Source organism: Monomorium pharaonis, chromosome 10 (assembly GCF_013373865.1).
Source record: "Monomorium pharaonis isolate MP-MQ-018 chromosome 10, ASM1337386v2, whole genome shotgun sequence".
NCBI classification, from domain to species: Eukaryota; Metazoa; Arthropoda; class Insecta; order Hymenoptera; family Formicidae; genus Monomorium; species Monomorium pharaonis.
In genome coordinates, this window is record NC_050476.1 from 2,858,787 (window position 1) to 2,883,651 (window position 24,865).

General features: G+C 36.3%; 2 protein-coding genes across 5 annotated transcripts in view; one reads left to right on the plus strand and one right to left on the minus strand.

Moving 5' to 3' along the window:
• The window catches only part of LOC105833530 (regulator of G-protein signaling 17), a 53,815-nt gene that overhangs the window by 13,978 nt on the left and 14,972 nt on the right, over positions 1-24,865 (minus strand). The gene's annotated exons all lie outside the window — the stretch shown is intronic.
• On the plus strand, positions 6-15,900 carry LOC105833529 (protein charlatan). Of its 4 annotated transcripts, XM_028193826.2 has the most exons (9): positions 6-211; positions 376-5,945; positions 7,248-7,438; positions 8,218-8,403; positions 10,213-10,520; positions 10,944-11,524; positions 12,123-12,425; positions 13,267-13,371; positions 14,373-15,900. In XM_028193826.2, the coding sequence occupies exons 3-9, from the start codon at positions 7,351-7,353 to the stop codon at positions 14,899-14,901; spliced, it is 2,100 nt and encodes a 699-aa protein (XP_028049627.1). In that variant the 5' UTR covers positions 6-211; positions 376-5,945; positions 7,248-7,350; the 3' UTR covers positions 14,902-15,900. The 4 variants fall into 4 exon arrangements, with proteins under 4 accessions (XP_028049627.1, XP_036148578.1, XP_028049626.1 ...); XM_036292685.1 differs by lacking the exon at positions 6-211 and having other exon boundaries at positions 2,167-5,945; positions 12,129-12,425; XM_028193825.2 differs by lacking the exon at positions 6-211 and having other exon boundaries at positions 3,243-5,162.

Consider the following 24,865-nt stretch of genomic DNA (forward strand, 5'->3'; position numbering starts at 1 on the left):
GGAGAGAGTGGAGCGTAAGCGAGTCGATGCGCCGGTTTATTGATTGGCAGCAGTCGAGACCAGAGGGAGAGACGAACCCGCGCGCTGTCACGCCGGCAAGGTAGACTGCTGAAGGCTATCTTCGTGCTATCTTCTTGTCGAGAGATTGACCGTTTGGTATCCTGTCGGAAGACTTTCGGTCGAGCGTTCAATCTTTGGCTCCACGGAATCGGTACGGAAAAGCTTCTCGAAAAGATAAATTTTAGGAAGATTTAGATTTATTGATGATGATAATAATAATAATAATAATGCTGGAAGTTGTTGATTTTCTCTTGTATGATTTCGAACGAGATGCAGCTTGTGCCGTTTTCGGAGCACATTAACGTTTCTTTGTAGATCTTCATCGGGAGCGAGAACTGATGAATGCGATATAGCGAAAGCAGCGCAGAATCCGACGCGGGAGTTCGTCTTGACGAAAGAAATCTTTGAAAGATACGAATTGAGAGAGAGCGTATGCCCGGAGCAGGAAGATCGATATCGATATTCGGATGCACCGTCGCGATCGATCGCCACGATTCTTCCTCGGTTTATGTCGCGTTTATCCGGAACACTAATCACTACGTTCGCGTGTTATATCTTATCCTTATCTTTCTCTCTCCCTTTCTCTCTCTCTCTCTCTCTCTCTTTCTCTCTCTCTCTCTCTCTCTCCCTCTCTAGCTCTTTTTCACTACCCGATGCGGCGTTCGAAGGCGTATCCGGTATTATCGCGTGTCCTCTCCTCGCAGTCTCTTTTTCCGCAAGGGGACCGCTCGCCCTCGCTCCACTTTACGCGCGTTCCCCGTTATTACGCCCGGGCCGACTCGGGCAACGATCAGGAAAGCTGTCGGGAGCTCTAAAGCTCCACGACTCGCGAGGAGCTGTCGTCCGGAGTTCGGCCAATATGGCGGTTACACGCGCTTACACGGTGCCTTGGCCACCACTGTCTGCCTGTCTCGCGGACGATTCCAGCGACGCCGACGCGAAGCGCCGCGACGCGAAGCTTACCCGGCGCGGACGCGTCTCCGCAGACCGACGCCGACGCCGACGCCGACGCTGTTACCATCACAGAACGCCGACGCCGACGCCAACGCGATGGTCGAGCCATCAGCCGATGTACGAGCACCGTCGTCATCATCGCGGTACTCTCGTACTCTCGTGATCCTTGCGTGCGAATGACCCGCCGATACTTTCGCGATCCCTCGCTAGCACGAAGGTGTCGTTACGACTATGCTCGTCACGATGAGTAAATGTATAAACGATCATGACAGTATATGTAGTTTGATAAAGGAGGACAGAGAATAGAGCACAAAATAAAACGAAAATACAAATGGACTATTAATTGAAAATGTTACAAAAACTAAAACGATCTCTAATAATAACACTAATAGTTATGATGGAATCATCAATACACGATAGATAGATAAATTAATTGCAACGCTCTTCGCATTTCAAGCATAGAGAATAGTAAAAGCCATAATAAATTATTTATTCAGTAGCAAACAAGTAATAGTGCTGAGATATAAACATTTTATTCTTAAAATATTAAATATCTATGTTATATAAATGCGCGCAAAACCATCTGGCAAAATAGACTGTCGTAACTAGAAAAAACATCCGAATATTTCGGCGAAGTGTAATGAAACAGTAAATGTCCTAAGAGCACGCTTTAATTTACACTAATAACTATAAATGATGATTGTAATTATGTTCTCGTTCATTGATTAAATCATTATATTATATCATTTAAGATGAAAAAATTCGAAATTATTACTAGACTTTTTCTCCTCGTCACTCAAATTTTTTCACTGGACATTCTTTATTTATTTAATATCAAGCCTTTATAATTTCAAATCCTCTTATGGTCGGTTATTCCAATTTCTTTGAGGAAAAAAAAAGATAGATACATGTTTACCTGATAGGCAAGTTTGTTAAGAAATTGAAGAACAATTGGCCCTAATACGGCATATTAATGCAATTTTAAAATATAATTCAATTTCAAAAAAATTATTTACGATTTTTAATTTTGTTTTATTTAACCGGTGAAAGTTGACGTGGAAAGCGCTGAGAATTAAAACTATCAATTCTTGAAGGTAGATTGAAACTATCGTTCTCACGATGAACTTTAAATCTTATATAAAGCGCAGTTAATAATAGATTAATAAACAGCTAATAATAAAAGTGATATAAGAGAACTAGAAGAAAGCGAAAGCAAAACGCATTTGTGGCAACGATGATGCGAGGATATTTTTGCAAAATATGGATATAAGGCTCTTTCATAATTATAAATATCATGATATTCTGAAAGGAGGCGCCTGTACGCAAAAATAAATAGACACGAGCTACGCTATGGTTGTCGGAGACCTATGTCTAGATTTTTATGGAAATCTCTTGTCGTATATTTTAGAGATATTACATTTTCGTGGTAAATCTCATTTTCCTTCACCCCTCTCTTTCCCCGTTCCACAACCGATGTCGCCGTCCTTGGCATATCGCCGTTTTAGCGGCTTTTAAGTTAAGTAGTTCCGCGTTTGTGGTGCGAGAGCGGAAATTTCTCTCGTGCTAAGTACCATCTCCTCCTTTCGTTCGCGGCACGGCGTCCGATCGATCACGCGACCGCGGCCAATACCAGACATCATCATCCCTCCGTCAGTTTTTTCCGCCTCGCGTCTACGTAAGGAAGAGACGGGCGACGCGCGAGCGTAAGGGAATGTCTGAACAGGGGCAGGGATCAATACGCCGACGTCGGCAGCGGCCCGATGCACTCGTCGGTCCTAAATTGCGACTCGGATGCAGATGTGTCTCCGCTTGCTCCCGTTGAATGATCCGCGCTCGTCCGTGTGCGCGGCGGCCTCCGGCTGCATGATAACGAAGTGACGGAGTGCTGGAAGTTAATTTCAGATCCGCGTCACGGAACGTTACACATGGTAACGCCGGGCGGAATGTAAATGAAGGTTGCCAGAGCGACGAGTGCCGTTGGTACAACACGTCTCGTACTCTCGGTAGGGAACCAACCAAGAATGCCGACCCAGAACCCAAACTAGTTTCTGGGAACAGTCGGTTTGGTCAACTGCTTGCTTATCGGCTGAAGTAGACTTCTGATATCGGTGTTCTTGCCTTGGATATGCTAGCTCTGCGTATATGCCACCGGTGCTTTCCAAATTATAAAGTTACTAATGATGTTAAAAACCGTATTTTCATACGAAATGTTAGTAGTCTCATTCGTTAATCTTTAATAGAAGACTATTAGAAATATTTAAAAAGTTTTAATGCTATTTCCAGAGTAATTTTTATTTTTATTCTATATGTGAGGGTGACGAGAGAGATATAGTATCAATAACTATTATTTTTCTTAATATACTTTAGATATCAAATGTAATAAAAGGTTGTGCAAAATCATTAGCATGAATTTTCGTGGGGAAAAAAATTTCAAGAAGTACGAAAATTTATATAAGTATCTTAGGTAAGATGTATCCATGCAAACCATTTTTTCCTTCTTTTCTCTGTCCGAAAAGAGAATTTTTTGCCGTTAGTTTCTAAAGCGCTTTTGCGAATGGAGCCTACGACTTTCTCTTTTCAGAACGTTAAGTTTCCAAAATAAATTAGGCAGGAACCTAGCAACATGCTGAGATCTTCAAGGTCATTCTTGAGTTTTAAATCTTTTTAGAGATTCTCTTCTGAAAAAGGATTTGAAAGGTCTTCTCGAACATTCTTTCTCCTTCCTCCCCCTCCCCCCCTCCCTCCCGCAAGTCTGTCTTCTCACTACCTATTCGCCCCTGGAGTGCTGCGTGGTGAACACATGTAGAGGCAGACGTGCAGGGAGGTTCGTAGGAAGGGCGGGTATGCCATCTTGTGTAAGTGTACATGTGTATAAGATTCTACACATACACACACATACACGCACACACACACACACACACAAACGGCTCGCCAGCTGTTGGTGTGTAGTGTGTAGCTGGGTTGGATGGTGGGAGGGAGGGAGTGGAAACAGGCTCGACTACTCCCCCTAATACTGGAGGATTGAATGGGCGAGAGAGGGTGGTATTGGGTTCCCTCACCCACCCACACACCACTGCTCCCAACCCGACTGAGCCACCCATTTCAGTCCGCCTGCCACCCCACCTACCCACCCACTCGCCACCCGACTGCCGTCGAGGAAGCAACCTGCAACTGAACCAGCATAACGTTTCCTCGAACAACGATTTTCGTTAGCGTCTTGCACTTGGTCTTCGTCAACGGCACAAGGAGGTAAGTAATTTGAAAGTCCTAACGTTTTCCTATATCCAAGATCCGTGCTCGTCCGTGTATCTTGACGCGTTCGTGTGGCTGCGAATCGTCGTCGTGTTCGTCGTGTTCGGCGTCATCACCGTCCAGCGTCAGTACAATACCAGATCCCGGCCGGTGTCTTCTTCGAGTTCCTCTCGAGATGCTTGCTTCACTTCTTCTATCGGGTTGCACGCCGAAAACGAACGGAACGAGGGAAAGTGTCAAGTGATGTACGGTGTGATGAAAGAGATGTGAGAGAGGGAACAGTGAGTGGAGAGATAAGATGAGAACCGAATGTGAGTGCGACTACGAATAACGACGAGCCGCGGCGCGAACGGGAAGAGCGAGAACGCGAGAGAAGAGGTCGCCGCCACGGCCGACGTATTGTGTGTATCGCGAATAGGCCGCACGCGAATACCCATCGAGACGCGCGGAGCGCGCGGCTATATGTGCTACGTCTCAACGTCCGTGTGTTCGTCGGTGTTTCGACGGGCAGCGCGCAGTGAGGCAGACGGAGAGAGGATGCCGGGTGTCCATGTGTGCTCCGAGAGCGCGCGTGTGCGCGCGCGGGGGCGGCCATTCGCGGGTGCTCCGCGATATCGTACGCGATGCTGAACGCGGCCGAGAACTCGGCGGCGGCACTCGCCGCAGCCTCTTCTCGCGACAACGACGAGAACGACCGCCGACAGCGATGGCGATTTTGCGCGCACCGTCGCTTCTACACGCGGCGAAAAGCCGGGGACGAAAGAACGAAGCGAAAAGAAGGGATCTTTCGGCTGTACGCGAACGATCGTGCATATACGTGTGTGTGCAATCGCCTTACGTATATGTGCACGATCGTAAATGTGGCGGGCGTGGAGCAGACCAGCCTGATGTCCTTGGTTAGCTGGCAATAATTTCCGGATGGATTTGAATGGAGCACTGCGCCTGTCTTCAAGAGACTCTCTTTCTCTGCCTATCTCTCTTTCTCTCTCTCTCTCTCTCTCATACACATGCACACATACACACACTCTCTCGAGTTCTCCCTCTCCTACTTCATTTTTTCGATTATTCTCACTCGTTCTCTCATTCTCTTTTCTACCTGACTCTTTCTCTCTTTCTCGAGGAACTGTGTCTTTGCCTTTATTCCGACCGACCGAACCGTGTTCCTGCTGCTATGTCATCTCTCCTTTTTCTCCCTTCGGGCTTCTTTATTCCTTCTCTCTGCGCCATAAAGCAGAGGTTCTCAACGCAACGAAGAAATGTGAGGCTCTACTAGTACGCTCTAAAACACCCTCTACGTTCCACCATCTGTCGTTTCTAGGGGACATGCTCCCGATCGGGTGGCAGAGGGGCATATTGATTTATTCTTCACGGTAACCCCTTCCACGCACAGAAACGTTCTTGCTTCCCCCTCCGCATACACATACACAACCGAACCTGGTGTATGCGCATGCACACATAACGTGGGGTTACTAGCGGGGTAACCCGTCTCCCCCTCTCAGTTACTCGAGCAGCAATCGTGACGATCAATACACGCTCGCTCCTTTCTCTTTCCGGATGCTGTCGCCACCCTTGCAGAATACAGTGTTAAATTTTTGTGCATGCGTCATTCGATCAAAATCAATCGAATTACGGTATTTATGACAGTAAAAGAGATGATATTAATGAACATGAATTCATAGGTAAATTTGATATTTAAATCCAATAAAATGCATAAAAATTGGAAATTCGATTTAGGAAAAAAATAGAAATAACAAAGACTTGTATTCAAAATACAAGAATATATAACACTTCTGTTATAAATAATTCTTGTTAAATCTTAATATAATAAAAGTAAAAATAATATTCTAATAGGATAATATAATTAATACAGGGAAAATATTTAATTTGAAAATGCAGTTGCGGGTTGCAAGATTACATTTATATTCACATTTATATAATATTCGAAAAAAATTGACATCAACAAATATTAGACATTATGCTTTTAGAATTGTTTCCATATCATATTTCTCTATTATCAAAAAGAGATATAGTCCATTTGAATTATGTTATACATTTTATTGTCTAACTATTTTGAATCTAATCTTGTAACAATCCACAGAAGTCATTAAAACATCCGTTATTAAATTTTACACATTATTCTTATCATTCTTTCTATCATGCTTCTCAAACGCGTTATTACTTACGACACATGAAACACAAGTCCGATAATGCAAATGTATTTAATTTCTATTTATAATATAAAGGCACGAGAAGAATATGCTCAAATACTATCATATAAAGAGCTTTTATATAATTTTTTCATTATTACAATTTTCATTTAACTATATGATCAAATGCAGATTGGCGAATCTAACCAGTGTGACACGCACGTAATTGTGTAAAATTAAAACATTCAAATCTATAACTTTAAATCTATAAAAAAATGTTTTTTTCATTACATATTAATATTTATATACTGAGGTATACAATTATATTATTAATTTTACTGTTTAATTTATATTATTAATCTTCATAATTTTTGTAATTCTTTTACAACTATCTTAGGCGCATAAAAAATTGGATAACTTCTTAATCATATCATCACTTCTTGATAATCATCCTTTGTTTCGAACAAAGCTATTTATTTATTCAAATCAATCCTCAAAGTTGTTATTAGATCGACCTTTACCTAAGTAAGAAAGAAAGGAAGAGGAAAGAGAGAGAGAGAGAGAGAGAGAGAGGATAATAAAGCAAGAAAGTACCTGAGAAATACCAAATATTTAGAATATACAATCTCTAGTATTTTTGTGACAATTATTCATACCTTTTTATTTTATTAAAGCAAGCGTTAATTGCAATTATATACATTTGTATGATTATATGACATATTAGAATTGTTCTTGTTTCTTAATATTGTAACATACTGAAATAGAGACTATGTTTTTGGCTCTATGAATCGTGCAAGTCTAGCAAATAGAAAAGAGAGTTTTTTTAATGCTTAGGTCTGGTGAAGATTCAGCACGCAGGTAGCTAAACTGCCTCTTAGGCAGTCTAACAAAGGTTTATTGTTCTGTGGATCCTGAGTGACCGTTACAAACCCTTAAAATGGAAGGAAACGGCACTAGGATGGACTACGAGGATATGTTCAGAGAAATTACAAAGAAACTCTATGGCGAAGACCCCGATCACAGAAGCAAGTTTTAATATTTTCTATATAAAATCTAGACTAACGTAAAAATTAAAAAAATGTATTTTAGATATTTTTTAAAGTTACATTTTTTGTTATTTTTTTACTTTTAAATTGAAATAAAGATATTATTTCAATTTAACTTTGGTTGAAACAATTTCTCATTGATTGTTCGTATTCAAAAATACATTCAATTTGAGAAATACATTCAACTTATTTCGATAAGATCCTTACATAAATGTATAGCCACGGACGTTTTGTAACTTCGTTGCCATCTCATGCTATGTGCATGCTTGCATGAGACACATCCGTCTCTTGACATTGTTCTATAAATTATTTATATAATTATCTTTCGATTATATTGGTTTAAAAAATTGTTTAATAATAGAAATAATTTAAAATTTTATTTATAAATTTATCGTAAGTTTTCACTAAATAGTATTTTTTACATAACATGTATATATTAAGGAGCATCAATCGGAATTGAATGCATAGTCTCCATGTAATTTATCATTCAAAATTATTTGAGCCAAAATTAATTATCTAAATTATTTAATTGTTTCGCGTTAACTATTATTGAGTAATCAAGAAAATTTCATTTATAATATATGGTGATCTAATTAAATGTTCGAAATTACATTTATTCGCACTAGTTATTCTCACGTGATAATTATTGGATCGATACAGTTTGACGAGTGCTTTGTTTCATAAAACACGATAAGTTTCTTTTATCATAAAATGCGAAGAATTTAATTTATAATTTTATCGCAATTTCGTTGATACAGCATCGAGTGTACAGAACGAGTTCGAAGCATCCGTTTCTTACAAAAACGACGACGATACTGAAAACGGTACTGAAGGTAGTGACGAAGGAAATTGGACATATGAAGACGAACCACTTAAAGGAACTGATGGAAGTCGAATCGCAGCTTACCATGCTGGAAAAGCTATATGGCGATGTGATGAATGTGGTAAGTATACACGAGTTTTTCAAATTATTAAAAATTGTTGCAATAATATTCAAGACTATAAGACACGAATGTATCTAATAACGTTGCATAAACCTTTCTGAAAAATTTTTTGCAAAGCTAACTTGTTTACAATCTCACGCTTAAAGGTCTAGATCGATAGAGCACACAGAATATAGTAGAGTAATTTTCTATCCAATAGTGTAAAAAGTTTAGATGACACAAGATAAAAATAAGTTGATTAGCAGGGGTAGATAGTGAGAAAGGTCCCTCTTCTAATTACTTAGCGTATTGTTTTGAATGATGATGATATATTGTTCGCTTGCATTTCTTCGATATACTGCTGAACAAAATCATAAGATACAAATTAAATTTTTAAAATAATAATTAAAGACAAGTCTTATTCGGCCCCAGCAGATTATGGTGTTAATATTTCTTGCGTGATTTTCTATATTTTTTAAATTGAATAAAGGTTGTGCTTAATTAGTAGTATTTTTTCAAGTGTCGGTCTATATTCTCCTATTATTTTTTAAAATAATATTAAAATAATATTAAAATAAAATTATTAATACATTTAATTATATATAATATATATATATATGTATATATATATATAACAAAAAGCAAGAAAAATGTTTAATAGATTTCCAATAAATTTAATAATAATTTATGTTAAAAAAATACAAGGAAATAGATAAAATTTTTAATAGAATGTTGATAATAATATTCTAATCAGTATATCAAAGAAAAGCAGATTTCTTGAAGTATTGTAACTCGTAATCTTTTTAAAAAGTATGTAGCTGAAGCTAGCAGCCAAAGGCAGCAGCCAAAAACGCCGAACGACCAGGGCCAAACGTCATATAGGCGTTTTCCAGGGGGCACCATTCAATCAAACGTTAAAAATTCATGGGTTATGAGATATTTCCAGCCAAATTTGGTGGAAATCGTAGTTTGCGTTTAGCCGTGAGGCGCAAACGACGATAAAAATTAATTTTTCAAATGTTTATAACAATTAGAAAAATGCACGTCCTCCCACGAATGATTGATCTGTCGATTGTGTGTTACGGTAAGATATTTCCAGCCAAATTTGGTGGAAATCGTGTTTTGCGTTTAGGCGTGGGACGCAAAGAACGATAAAAATTAATTTTTTAAATGTTTATAACAATTAGGAAAATGCACGTCCTCCCGCGAATGATTGATCTGTCGATTGTGTGTTACGACAAGATATTTCCAGCCAAATTTGGTGGAAATCGTAGTTTGCGTCTAGGCGTGAGGCGCAAAAAAAGATAAAAATTAATTTTTTAAATGTTTATAACAATTAGGAAAATGCACGTCTTCCCGCGAATGATTGATCTGTCGATTGTGTGTTACGACAAGATATTTCCAGCCAAATTTGGAGGAAATCGTACTTTGCGTTTATGCGTAAGGAATGTGTGGAAAACGATAAAAATTAGTTTAAAAAATTTATAACAATTGGTAACTTACAAGTCTTGTCGCAACTGATTGATTATGTATTATAATGACTAAACCCTATGCAAATTTTTCAAAGTTCGTTAAAAATCTCATAACCAGGTAATTTTTAACGTTTGATTGAATGGTGCCCCTGGAAACGTATATTTGGTCCTGGCCGCTCGGCGTTTGGTTGCTGCCTTAGGCTACATTTAAAAAGTATATTAAATTTAGTAAAATAGGATTAAAAAATTATTAAACCAAGAAATAAGTACCAATTGTTCAGTCAATAGCGAAAGAAAGAATTTATTACATATAGGTACTTCACTTTATACGGGAACTAAACTTTATTCATTTTAATAGGGGATATTATAACGACTGGTCCGCGGGAAATTGCCGAGCATTTTGTTGAACATCATCCATCGAGAATCTTAGCCGATGGCAATAGGAATAGGCATCATTCACCACGAAAAGATTATTTACAAATAGATTTTAAAATCGAAGATATAGTTACATATTTAGAAAGACTTCGTGAACGCGCTGAAAGAGCGGCTCCTCCTTCTCGAAGAACACAAGAAACGCAAACTGTACCTGCGGCTTTATTGCCGGTTACATCGAGTTTTCTCTTGCAAGAACTGCCATCCGCTTCTGCGCCACAACATTTACAACAGGTATTATAATTTGTCTTATAATATATAATATCTAATATATTTTGGAATCATTCCAAGATAAAATATCAACAAAAGCAAAAGATTCATATTCGTTCTTTGCACTCTCCTGCAATTGATAATATAAAAAAATAATTCTATTCAATTGTGAAAGAATTATACTCTTAAGAAATTAATATTTTGTTGGTTTGAACACATATATAATTGCTGTAATATATACGTAAATACATACATAAATAAAGAGTTAGATATCATATTTAATTACTCAAAAAATGCAAATTTTATTTAATAACTACAACAAATAGAACGCGTGTTAGACAATTGCATTCCGGCATTGTTTCATCTTTGCTACTTTCATACTACATAATGCACTGTTTGCACATCTTGTAGTCTAATTAAAGACTGAGTAAACATTAATTATTATAGAACACAACTACAATGTCTACACCTGTTGCGGCATCTACAAGCACTAAACGTTACATCTGTCAAAACTGTCCTTACGGCACGGACAGGCGAGATCTTTTTACACGGCATGAGAACATCCACCGCGAAGAAAAACCATTTCATTGTTACGTATGCTATAAACCGTTTAATCGTGCGGATCACGTGAAGAAACATTTCATGAGGATGCATCGCGATGCACATTATGATTTAACGAAAATACGAAGACCGGTGGGAACAACTACTCCAAAGCTATTGCAACAAGACTCGACGCCAACGCCGGCGACTGTCAATATGAACAGCCAACAGCATCCGCAACAACAACACATAAGCAATCAGTTCGGTTTCGCTAGTAATAAAGGCTATCAGCTACAGCCGAATGCTGCTGCGTCTGTTGCTACTGGTACCAGCAATACCAGTATTCATCAAGCGATAATCATGCCTTCTCCGGGTGGTATTGTGCAATTCGACACAAACAATTGCAATACAGGCAGACGAGTACAAAATGGCGGATGCAATAGCAAGAGTCATCTAAAAGGTGGTTCCAAGAGTACGCAGGAAAAAAGGTGCGTTTTACGTCCAGTTATTATAATTCGTTTTCAGTTACACGAGTCACGTTTTTTAATTTCTTATTTCTCTTATTTTTATTTACGTTTATATAATTTTTTCAATATATATATATATATATGTATATGTTTGAGTATTATTAAATCAAATTTATGCGATTTAATACTCGGTACACATTACCTTTGAGTGTAAAATCTTCATCAATAATTCTTACATATACTTTGATATCTCTAAAAAGTGTTTATGCGGCTGTTTATAAACAACCATACAATTTAATAATTATTTTTTAAAATGCTATTATATTTAATGTTACAACTAATTATAGTGCTTTTAGTTTTTCAAATAAAAGAAATTCGCAGGACAAAATTATTGAATCGTGTACAGAGTATTAAAATCTTCGTGAATACGCAAATAAATGCGACATTATATTAAAAATTCTTCGTACATTCATATTATCAAAAGTTGAATTTGGTGAAATTATTTAGATTCATATTAGCATATTTCTTTTATTGTTTGATTTACTCACAAAGTCAATGAATATAATTTTTTTGTATTAGTAAAATTATACAAAAGCATTAAAACAATCTTGATATTAAGGTACAGCTGTCCGACCTGTTCATGGACCGGAGTTGATAATTGGTGTCTAAAGCGGCATATGAATACTCACACAAAGCCCTATGCATGCTCCTTATGCGAGTACAAAGCGGCGCGCGCTGAGAGGCTCGCAACACACGTTCTTAAGGTGCACAATAGGAGACAATGTTCGAGGTGTTCGTTTCTTGCAGAAGATGCGAATCAATTACAAATGCATCAGATACATGTTCATCACGCAAATGTCTCATCGACATCAACCACTCAAAACGCTCCACCGCCGAGTAATCGTCATCAGCAACCTTTGCAGTAAGAGAATTCTTAACTTTGTATTTAATATAAGCAAAGCTTGATGGAGTGATTTATGTATCTGCTTCGACAAAATATGCATCAACATAATTTGGATGAAAAATTATATAAATAAATCACCATTTTGCTGAATATCAATATAACTGTTTGAAAATATTTCGAGATTTTTATGATTTTTAATTGAATACTATCACAGAGTGTACAGAAAATGTGCACAAAAATTAATGCATTTAGAGTTAATATAAATTTTTGTGCACATTTTCTGTACACTTTGTGATAGTATTAAATTAAAAATCATAAAAACCTTGAAATATTTTCAAACAGTTATATTGATATTCAGCAAAATGTTGATTAAAATTTCAAATCTTACAAGATTAAATGCAAGCTTAATATTGAATGCACGAAAAAAGTTGGAGCATAATGATAGCAAGTAGTTTTAACATTCGGGTTCTGTTATTAATAAAAATAATATTGTGCGTAATGTGAAATGCTTAATTATATTAACTTGAACAACATGCTGATAAGAATAAGTGATGTGAAAACACATACAATATAATTATTTACACAAAATTGAAAATCTGCATCACATATTATATTATTTCATAAAATAAAAGAGTTCGCAGTCTTGAATATGCAAATGTATTAAAGAAATCTTTTCTTCTTGCTGTTTCTTCGCTTAGAAACATTTTGAATGTCGACAAATAAATTTTTTATATAATTTCGCACGACAAAAATATTGTATCGTAAACGAAATTCAATCTTTTTGCAAAAGTTTAGAGCATCTTTATTCTCAAGCGAATAATTTACGTGATTATTTATTGTTCATTATTAAATTTTATAGTCCTGTGGGAGGAGGACGGCCGCCACCTGGGCCACCAGTTTTTCCAGCACCGGCCCCAACAATTGCACCTGCTACCACTGTGATACCACCGAGTACTATACTCGGGTAAGTGTCATCGCGGTTTATCCGTTGCATGTAATACCCGGCTTCCGTCTGTTTATTCAATTAATTGCATTTTGTTGCGTTTTTCATCCTCCCTTTTTGTTATCATTAATTGCGCAATGAATGTCGCACGACATTAAACAGCGAATTTTTTCGAATTTTACGTTCGGTTAATGTTGATGCGCTCAACAACGAGTTACGATTCGTATTCATTAACTTTTTACCATCGGTTCTGATCGTCCGTCTGCTGTGCGGACGATTTATGCATGATATTCGATGGTGTCACATTTTCTGTGACGATTATATCGAATCTGGAATCGACATATACCGATCGTAACCCGTTCGCGATGCGACCATCACGACGATTCATCATCTTGCGCGTCATTATCCACTCCTCCTCCTACATTTTGTTACGTTCTGGCGTCATTTTTTTTTAATATTATTTTTATTTAAAAAAACGAGATCTCTCGATCTCTCTCTCATTTATGTCACTATATGCACGCTTCGTTTGCTTTCGATGTTGTAGATCGCCGTGCGTGCGATTCTAATCGCGTACGCGCTATTATTGCTGGATGTGTACCCTTATCTAGTTACACAGTTTTGTTTCTCTCTCACATCATATTACGACGAACACTCGTTGGTAGAAAAATGACGCGAACGTAACTTATGGAACAGTGCCGCGGTGGTTGCAGCCACGAGATGGTAAAGTCCTCTGCAACTGCAACGATTATGGCATACCCCACGGAGGAGGAGAAGCGGTCGCACCGTCACATAAGCGGCACTAATAGTGACGATGATGACGACGACGGCGACGACGACGACGATGATGATGATGATGTCGTCCGAAGCAATGGTAACCACGAGGCACGCAATCGTGACCTCGTCATGTGTCGCATCTGCGATTTCAAGAGCGTTCGGGATGATGATCTTGAGTCGCAGTTGAACGATCATAACGGGAATATAAACGGCGCTATCGATACATTTAATAGTAATTTTACGTGCAGTAGGCAGCCATCAACACCATCGACCTCAGTGGATGACACTGATCGACTTTCGGAAATATCATCGTCACAGGTTTCGGAATCATCGTCATCATTGGTGAATGGATCGAATGGGAAGGAAAATCATCAGAAGTTGGTAGAAAGACGATCTCGAAAACAGAGTCAGCCGAAACAAGTCTTGGAAATCCTGTCTCCAGATGATAAAGAGTCTAATTACATACCGGCGTTAGGTTTGCAAAATGTAAGAATTCAAAAATTCAAAATTAATAGTAAAATTATTCAGTCTCAGAGATTGGCATCGAAAAGAATGTTTAAGTGCCATTTATGTCCAAAATATGCGCCGGCACGAGGAAAAACTCATCGGCCATATCATAGTAGAGCTTCTTTGACACTTCATACGTTGTGGCGACATAAACGAGGATCTTGGCCGACTAAGAATCGCGTATCAAAAGACAGTTCGGCACCGACCGCCTCCTCGATTACGCTTAAAGCAACGTTTTTCACCAACCCGAATTATATATATGATAGATAACAGCAAAAGAGGCTTGAAATGGCCAAGATTGTAAGATATAACTTTTAATTAATTATAAGTGTTCAAGTGTAAATTTAGACAAATCATGACTTTTTTATGATAAAAACTTGATAAAATTTATGTTGATCTAGAGTCTTGATCGACAAAACTTACATTTTCATATATTTTCATAGTTTTCTGATTACAATCTCTCTCACTAGATTAATGTAAGAATTTGTGATTTAAACATTTTTTTTGTGTAGAAATATTTTAATTTATTGCAACAGAATATAAATTTTGTCATGTATAAATTTAATACTAATATTTAAGATAAAATACTGTTATTTGTAAAACAGATCTCGTACACGTAATGTAAATCTCAATTGAAAGTATTTTAACATAACATAACATAAGATCATGTAAATATGTTTTTTCCACAATAGTCTTTAACTGTTTTAATATTAGATAAGATATGTAGATTAATTATAAATGTTACGTAAATGATTTTTTCTTAAGGTTTAAAAGTATATGAGACATATATATGTATGTAAAATTATAAAGATGATACAAAGTTTTAATTTATGTATTAGTCTCATAAATTCCTCATGTCTCATTAATTTTTTTTCTATATCTTTTTTTGCTCGTTTGTCTTTTTTCTAAAGATTTCTATTAATAAATTACTTGAAAGTTTAAGCCTTTTTAAACAGTTAAATAAAATACATAGCCACGTTTTTATAAAACTAATTTAATATAAGATATGTGAAAAAATTTGTACAAAAAATATGGATCTTGTTTACGTTATTATGTGAAGTATGTCTATTGTACATACAATAAAAGCTTACAAGAAAAATAGTTCATATTATTCTCTAAATATTAGTATTTTTTATTGTACGTGTTATGAATTTGATTGTGACACATTTGTGTACTGTTTCCTTGCCAACAATCTCTTTTCTTTGTATAAATATATATGTATCAACGCGCAAATTGTCAACAATAAAATCGGTAACATTTCTTTATTAAGAATGGATTATATTTTTATTTTTATTAATTCAATGCAAATGTGATAAAAAGATAATTAAAATAACAATTTGGAACATAATTTATATCTAATAATTTCTTTGTTTGCAATTTATAAATAAAAATGATTAATAAACATTGTAACGAAAGAAATTGTATATATCGGATGCTGGCATATAGGTAGAAGTATATAATCGATAGAATGCATGAATACAGGCGGGTTAAGTTTTATATATGAATCAAGGATTGTCGCTGCAGTCTCTGCATTTCTATATAGTAAAGTAACATACATATTATTTTTGCATTGTTATTTTCGTACAAGGATATTTTATTATCTTATTTTCTACATGTAACAAATCATTATTTTAAAAATCTTTATCTTATGAAAACTTCAAAATATAAGCACTGGACTTTTTAGATAAAAAACTGAAAGGTGATAACTCATATTATTTTAAAATATAATATCTATAGTTTTCATTATATATAATATAATAAAACGTACGCAGTATTTTTAATTTCTTACTTCTTATTTTCACTCTCGTAATAATAAAAGTCAAGAGCTCCAAGCTCCAAGACAAGCAAAACCGTTGCAATAATATCATGTATTAATAAACGTCAAATTAAGATAATAATGAAATAGAATGCAATAAAGAAATTTTAATTAAATATGCAGATCTATATCAGTGCAGAGAAAAATTGTTAAATATAAATTATTTATTCTTGCATTATTATTGCGGGATTTATTTAATCTGTTTTTATCGCACGAAATAAGCAGCTGCCTTTTATCGAAAATAATTTTGCTATTAAATAATTATCCTAACGAACCTTCGAACTGTGCAGTAACATAAAACCTTGAGAGTACGGCTAAGAGAGAACGTCCTGATGTCGACAGTCGATAATTGGGTGAAATCTAAAACCGTTCGATACTACGTGATACATCCCCCGCTTTTCGTTTCAGAATAACGTTACCCTGAAATTATCAACAAAGTGATTCAATTCGCCAGATAAACGAGAGAAATAATTATAAAGATGCTTTGTATGTGTATTGATCAGTACAAATGTCTGGACATGTCAATGTCTCGAGATATTTAGATAAAGATATTTTTTTCTTTTTACATGTTTTCACATTAAACATGATAAAAGTTTTATCGGGTGAATTAATGAGTTGTCTTGTAAATTAAAAGAATTGTTGCAGGTTTTACGTAAACCGTCTATAAAAATCAATATCTTACGTCAAGCAATTGATAACACACAAACAACATACATATTAATACTTCGATTTTGTTTCAAGATAAATTTAGACGACAGAAACATTGACATGCAAACGTAGGCAATGTAGGAAGCATAGAAATTTTATATAAACAGCATTGTTCATATAAATAGCACAAATTGTATAAAATTTCCTGCACTCTTCGGTGAGAAATGACTTGTCGAAACAACGTCAAATTGATTTTTGCATTGAAACATTGATTCGACGTAAATCGTCATTTCTCATCAAGATGTTACGCCATCTATGTTGCCTGCGTCTCATAAGTTTGTTCGCACTGCTTGAAATTGCCAAAAAATGTTTGCACTTGAAATAAGATAAATATATATTCGAGCGTTGAGGAGAGAAAAAAGTGAAGATGCAGAGTGCAAAAAGAGCAAGTAATGTCAACAAACTTATTAGTCAATGCGCCTGAATACATAAAATTCATCATTACTAGACACGAAATCGAACATAAATAACCTTAAGTATTTTTTTAAATCAAAATTATTACTTGATTTACAGGAATTACATCCTAGGATTATTTCTTCCGAAAGAATTCTTCAAAAATTACAGCACTTACGAACATTATGGCAAATACGAAAATTACGAAAATTACGAAAATTACGAAAAATTTACGTATGTAACAATAATTAAAACAAATAGATCAAAATTCAATCTCCAAGTCTTTGAGTGGCTTTATAGATGCAAAGATATCAGTGTTATCAAACCTCGAAGTGCATATGATATCTGAGAATTCTGTAAGGAATGAGAACTAGGATGATACGATGAGTATGAAGAATCGACTGCGGAACATGGGAAAAGCAACTTTGTCGAGCAGGACTTCATGTCAACATGATGGAAATCGCGTTCTATCGAGTCGGGCACGAAGCGAGTTAATCGCCGAAGCAAATCAGGTTAAAAATGTCACGTAAACTCGCGTTTTGCTTGGATAAAGTACACAAATATTCGTATCATTCGTTTTACATGAAAGCTTTGAATTTGTTACGAAAATGCGCGATCGATAGACTTAACAGATTTACTTTCGTCGTGCATTACAAATTACATTTAATACAATAATCTGCATATATATGTACAATTATCATTGACATATTTCAAAAAGACTTAACATATGTACTAAAAAATTTATTAGATTTTTGTATAAATTATATATAGCAATTATGCAAACAATAATTCATTTAGTTTAAACAAGCCCATTTAGTTTAGACAAGTTTAATTTGCTTGTTCATCTAATGTTAAATCATCATTACGTATATATTGGATGTGTGTGTGTGTGTGTGTGTGTGTGTGTGTGTGTGTGTGTGTCAAGTTTATACATATTACGTTGAAAAGTGTAGCCATGATTAGTATAATGACGATACATTTAATTATTTTGTCTGGACTGATTAATCTATAGATACTGCAATGAACTTTATTGAGCCGCAACGGCTGAATAGACGTATATGACTGCATACTTTTCAGCGTATATTTATGTGTTTTATGGCATTTATTCGGTTGGAAAAACTGTGAATACCATGAAACATATAAACATGATCTGTATTCACAGACTCTTATCATACTCAAGTATTGAATTTCCATCAATGGAGATTAATTTCGATCTCGGTTTACTTGCTTTTTATTTTCAGAATTAGAAAAAGATGAAGAATAAGTTAAACTAAGTTAAATAAGTTAAATTAATCTACGTTGGACATTAAGATGTCATCCAATCAATTGCAGGCCAGTATTCATAGTCGATTCTTATTTCAAGACTGTCTCAAGTAATGTTTTAAGATGGCTAATACGGCTCTGTAATTGATTAATGATGATTTTAGACAATACTTAAAATAATCTTAAACACAAGATTTGACTATGAATACTACCGCAGAGTCGTATTAGCATCTTAAAGTATTACTTTTACGGCTTGAAGATTCGATTATGAATATCGGCCTAAAATGTAGAGTTAAGACATTGGTCTCGTTGCATCGCGCGTACTGACCCTGCACGTGAAGTCTGATAAATAAATAAATTAAACATTTCTATCATTCGGAAAAAAGACTGAGCGCACTTGTATTGTTCTTGAAAAAAAGCGAGACGTTTACACATGTTCAAACGTCAAAAAAATAAAAAATAAGCGCGTACGTTAAACGTTACGGATTGCATCATGTTTCATTGCACGTCGATAATCAAACATTTGTTCATTCACGAGAACAACAGTAAAATATTCTCACGCTATTCATAATCTATAAGATTAACACGCACCATTGCGCATTTTCTTCTCGGTTAACTTTTACCGATATTTAAATGCGATTATAAGCGCATTATTCAATTCGTTTAATCGCGATTTAGTCGCTCTTTAGAAACTATCAAAGCATGAGCGCGAAATAGAAAATCGATTAAATTATAATGTTCCAGTAATTAGGTATATTTAATGATAACAAATAGCTATTGTAATGTCTTTATACACGTGAAATTGCATAACTTTTACTGAGATTTAATGTTTGATTTCTTTTTAGAAAATCCGTATATCACAGAAAATTACATTTTTTTCTCAATAATTTTTCTCGATTGTGATACTATTATGTTTTGTCATTTATGCTTTATACGCAAACAAATATATCACTCTTTCGACATTTCGGGATGCATTGTTACTATACACACGTACGTTCGGATCAGAATGAATCTGTTTCACGATAAAATATTGGCAATTTACTTCATTTTTACGCTTATTTGCTCGCAATATCCATTTGTGTATGGCAAATAGTGCATTAATCGATTGATAAATCTGCCGACTGCGCCCGTCTCTCTAATTTGTCATAGCGGGCGGAGATAGAGAATCGTTCTGTCAAAATCATGCAATGTAATGCATTTAATAGCACCCGTTTAACCGGCCATTAAAACTTACGCTTACTCGAACGTCTTACACTTACGATCGCTGCTCAGCGTTTCCAACATCGTGTTCAACATCTCGCTAAAATTGACCCACTAAAGCAGGCTCGGGTCACCAAGTATAACGGAGTTGCGCACCTTCGAGCACATAATTAATCGCTTCCCAGCAAATGAAAGGCAGCCGGGTCACGAGAGGGCCATTTTGGCCTCCTTTTTTTTCTCTCTCTCTCTCTCTTTCTCTCCACTTCATGCTCGCACGTCGTAATGCCGACGCGATACAACGCAGATTTTCCCGGGTGATATTCCGCGGTGCTGCTCGTGGCAGTCGATCGCAACAGTGATAAATAATTACCTCGGTAATCGCGCGATCGGTTTGAAATACGCGCATGCCAGCACAGCGCTCGAGTATGTTTGTGATTTTCTCGGGGATTCCGCGCGTTCTAGCGTGCGCCAGCGGAGGATTAATCAAGTACATGTCACTGAAAAAGTTTTTCACTTTCTCCTTTTTTTAATCTCTGTAAACTTTATACGTACTTCAACTAATCGAATTTCACACTTTTGCGTTAGAAATCGTGATTACAAACGCGAATTCTCATTTGTAACGAATTAATAACTTTCACATAAAGATAATGAATTTGCTCTTCGCGATTCGTTCTCCCTTTTCTCTCATAGAGGAAAACCCCATGATCGACACATCCGTGCGACAGCGCGCAGCGGCTTTTCCGAGATCGAGGCTTGATGGGATGTCATATAAAAGCAATCATGAGGCTTCATAAAGTGCCGCTAATTCCAAGTTACAAGAAGCACACGCGGTGTGTTACGTACGTGTATGCCCGTCAATTATTTCACGAAAATTATGCACACGCTTTACGGTACACCGCGATAACCTCGTTGCGCTCGAGTCGCTATTTTATGCGAGAAGAAATTTTGATCGCGCCCACGAAAGTCAACGCGTGTAAAGTTAACTTTATGTCGACGCAGCGCGTTATGTCCTGGCGCGGTGGCTCGGCAGACTGGGGGAATTTGCGCTCGCCGCAAGAATCGATTTTGTTCCGTCGAGGAAGTCGCCCGTGTAATCAGATGATTAGATTCACATATTAGTGCTAATTTCATATTAATCTCGTAACATGCAGGCGCGCCTATAGCGGTCCGCGTGGTTCGGCAGTTTAGCGATTGCCGAATTACGTCCGCTATTTGAATCGGTTGCGCGCACAGCTCGTTAGCTCTCACATGTGTGTACGTAAGCTCGCAGCCAGCAAAGTTAATTCGTTGTTAACATGCCCTCCCATTATTTCGCTAGCGTAGGTAGCGCAAAAATGCAATATATTATTATCATTGACAAAGTTTTCATACATGGAAAAAAAATTACTCTCAAATTGAAACTTATGTATTCAAATTAACGCGATCCTTGTTTCATATACATATAAGCAACAATATACATATAATCTTTTTAGAAGAATTTGAAAATCTTGAATTTCAAGATATTAGAGTCTTATTTCAATACTATAAGTATTATTTTAAAAATATGATATAATTGTTTTGATAATTTTATTCTAAGAAAATTATAATCTTCGATTTAAACATGTAGTATTTTCTATCCAATATTTTTCTTTTCCATTCAAGAAAATTATTCTTAAATAACAAAAACATTATTTTCTTGGTTAAACTATATAAAATTTTGAAATAAATCTTTATTCAAATTTTTTACTTGATTTAACACGATATAATCTCATTTCAAGATTTCCGTTTTGAAACTGGAGATATTGTCATCAGGAGATCAGCTCTAATAAGTTTTAATGAATGATAAAACGATATTAATTTTTGTAACAGAGCTACACAGAAAAAAACAAGAATATTCTTTTTTTCTGTGTAGCTCTGTTACAAAAATTAATATCGTTTTATCATTCATTAAAACTTATTAGAGCTGATTTCTCTCACAGAAAATGTCACTGAATAGTTCAGCAGCAACAAAAAAAGTGTTTAAGTAAAAATTTCACGTCTGGCTCCCATTATGTAATAATGAAAATTTCTATGTGATCTATTTCTATTAAAAGAAACCTTGCACTCGTAAAATTAGGAGCCTCTCAGGAGATGTTACATCTATTATAGCTCCCTCTACCAATCTATGTTACGCCCCATCCGGAATTAGCCTTGCATCGCGGGTCTGCTTCGTCGAATATATTATTACGAACTCGTTAACTGCGTTCGTGAAAGTTAGCACGAATTGTCGAAGATCGTCGAGTCGCGATAGCGTCTTCGCGGAAATGGGGTTCCTTATCTTTTTTAGCGCCGATTTCCAATTTTACAGATGCGGATGTGGGGATGGCGGTTATTCAACACAAAGGTGGCAGTAAGTCGCAACCATAGCAAACCCTCTGTCAACCGCTTCCTCTCCTCTGGACTCTAATCGCCCTTAGTTGACTCTCGATTCGCTCCCTCTCGCTACTCTTCTCCCGTAAATTGAGCGAGAGATTATCCCTTGAATCAATTTCCATCGTGGATATCTAATCGATCTATCCGTTTCGCAAGTGATCTGCGAGTGAAAGTAATCAAAGGCATGTCAGACGAAGCGTGCCTCTCGCAATGCACAACGCGCGCATGTAATTTCTTGCTATAACCATCGTTATTTTCCATTGCGAATACGCGGGAATACGCGGCTGCATTAATTCGGTCGCCGAAATTCCGGGAAATCGGCTTCGAATTACGCGAGGATTACGCGGGGTTTCCGGCATTGTCGAACGGATCGCCGCACAGGCTTCATTTAATGACCGGCCGTGCAACACGAGTCGATCATCCCCCTTTTCGCATTTTCGTCGAGCCTACGAGTCTCGTTGCCGAATTGTAAATTAATTAATACCTAATCCGCGTCGTAATCTACCTCGAAAAGCCACATACTCGACTGTTGAGTACTGAATTAGCAGACTTCTGTTCGTGCGCTGTTTGAATTTTTGGAAAAAATCCGGTGAAAAAGGTACTTTGAATCGTATAATCGTATAACGTTATAATTAATTCACATAATTAAATATGAGAGAGAGGATTTATTTCAAGTTAAAGAAAATGAGAAAATGAGACCTTTGAGAGAACCTCTACAATTATGTATATTTTTTATCCAATATATTCATATTATTATACATTATTCAATTTTTATTATATATTAATTATATTATTATGTAGAGGGATGTTATGTGACTCCGAAACCGACGGACTCATAAGTGATAGGTCGCGATTTCAAGCCACATCCCGTACATAAAGATTTTTAATCTCTTCTAAAATGTTTATTATTTAGCGCAATAAGACGTGTGTGAAGTTAGCATCTCAAAGTTTAGCATCTCATAAAAATACTGCAGAATTACTTGCATCCAGCATAGTTCTACAGTTCTTGATAGGTTTCAACAATAGTTTCGTTGAATTATCTATTTTTATTAAACTTTTATAAATGAGATGTTAACTTCCAAAATCACATAATAGCATCTCACCGTATTTCGAATATACGACCACAGAGAAGACTAAATCTATAGAGTTCTATCGTTTAGAGACGCCCTATCAATAGTTCTGATGATTAAATTAATAAAAAAAAAAAACTTTTTGTTACAAAACATACGTATATATACATATACGTCTGCGCACGTGGATTTGGTGTAACTGGCATCTTAGATAGACAAAATTAATTAATTTAAAAAATTTAGAAAGTATTTTTCAACAACTATCTTGATGGAAAACTTGTATTTATAGATCTAGACATGAGATGCTGGTCGAATATCGACAGTTCTATTTCTTTTAACGCAGTTCCCATATAGATATGGACGCGTACAATAATTTTCTAAAAAGTTCCGGCGATATAATTAATTAAAACATTTTTTAAACAATTATTTTGCCCGGAAAACTTGAATTTTGAGGGCTAGACGTGAGATGCTAATCGAATATCGACATTTCTATTTATTTTAACGCAGTTCTCATATAGTTCTGGACGCGTACAATAATTTTCTAAAAAGTTCCGGTGATATAAATAATTAAAACATTTTTTAAACAATTATTTTACCCGACAAACTTGAATTTTGAGGACTAGACGTGAGATGCTGGTCGAATATCGACAGTTATATTTCTTTTAACGCAGTTCCCATATAGATATGGACGCGTACAATAATTTTCTAAAAAGATCCGGCGATATAATTAATTAAAACATTTTTTAAACAATTATTTTGCCCGGAAAACTTGAATTTTGAGGGCTAGACGTGAGATGCTAATCGAATATCGACAGTTCTATTTATTTTAACGCAGTTCTCATATAGTTCTGGACGCGTACAATAATTTTCTAAAAAGTTCCGGTGATATAAATAATTAAAACATTTTTTAAACATTTATTTTGCCCTCAAAATTCAAATTTTTCGGGTGAGACCGGGAGAGACGGGGAGAGACGGGGAGAAATCGAAAGAAACCGGGAGAGACGGGGAGAGACCGGGAAAGACGGGGAGAGACCGGGAGAGACGGGGAGAGACCGGGAGAGATCGGGAAAGACCGGGAGAGACGGGGAGAGACCGGAAGAGACGGGGAAAGACCGGGAGAGACCAGGAGAGACGGAAAGAGACCGGGAGAGACCGGGAGAGACGAAAAGAGACCGGGAGAGACAGCATCTCACGTCTAGCCCTGAAAATTCAAATTTTTCGGGCAAAATAATTGTTTAAAAAATGTTTTAATTATTTATATCACCGGAACTCTTTAGAAAATTATTGTATGCGTCCGTATCTATATGGGAACTGCGTTAAAAGAAATAGAACTGTCGATATTCGACCAACATCTCACGTCTAGCCCTCAAAATTCAAATTTTCCGGGCAAAAT